This window comes from Condylura cristata, unplaced genomic scaffold, assembly GCF_000260355.1.
Source record: "Condylura cristata isolate star-nosed mole 26May11 unplaced genomic scaffold, ConCri1.0 scaffold00002, whole genome shotgun sequence".
NCBI classification, from domain to species: domain Eukaryota; kingdom Metazoa; phylum Chordata; class Mammalia; order Eulipotyphla; family Talpidae; genus Condylura; species Condylura cristata.
Genome location: NW_004567103.1, coordinates 1,071,736 through 1,072,384, shown reverse-complemented (window position 1 = coordinate 1,072,384; position 649 = coordinate 1,071,736). Strand labels below are relative to the sequence as shown.

The following is a 649-nucleotide window of genomic DNA, read 5'->3' as shown; positions in this document are numbered from 1 at the left end:
TTCGCCCTGCGCGGCTAGCCGCGGGCAGCCTGGGGGACGCCACGCCGCAGGACGCAGCAAGGTCACCTGGGGAGGCCGGCACAGGTGGCGCGTCCGTGCCCGTCGTCTCCCCACGTGAGGAGGGCGGGCTGAGAGCCAGTGGTTTCTGGCTTAACCCCCGGGCCTGCGAGCGGGTCAGGAGGAGCCGGCCGCGGTCAGGAGCGAGCCAGCCGCGGTCAGGAGCGAGCCGGCCGCGGTCAGGAGGAGCCGCCCGCGGTCAGGAGGAGCCGGCCGCGGGGGTTCGCCCTGCCCGGAGGCAAAAGCCCAGCTTGTGTCGCGGGCCCGGGCGGCCTCACCTGCCCGGTCACGGGTGGCCGTGGACCCGGCCCACGCAGGGGGCGGCCGAGAGCGGCCCCTCACGCACTCTGTTGCCTCCGCAGTACGGCGTGGACGTGATGGCGCGGGACGCGCACGGGAACACGGCGCTGGCCTACGCGCGCCAGGCGGCCAGCCAGGAGTGCGTGGACGTGCTGCTGCAGTACGGCTGCCCCGACGAGCGCTTCGTGCTCATGGCGACGCCCAACCTGTCCCGGAAGAACAATAACCGGAACAACAGCGGCGGCCGGGTGCCCACCATCATCTGAGCCGCGCCCTCCGCCGCGCCAGCGCC

The 649-nt window shown here is 74.4% G+C and overlaps 1 protein-coding gene across 1 annotated transcript in view; it reads left to right on the top strand.

Annotated features, from left to right (window-relative positions):
• AGAP1 (ArfGAP with GTPase domain, ankyrin repeat and PH domain 1) overlaps positions 1 to 643 on the top strand; it is a 252,155-nt gene extending 251,512 nt beyond the window's left edge. Inside the window, exon 25 of the mRNA XM_012725166.1 lies at positions 420 to 643. Coding sequence (XP_012580620.1) covers positions 420 to 623 — 204 coding nt within the window. The 3' untranslated portion in view covers positions 624 to 643. The remainder of the gene's footprint in view (positions 1 to 419) is intronic.
• The last annotated feature ends 6 nt before the right edge of the window (positions 644 to 649 follow it).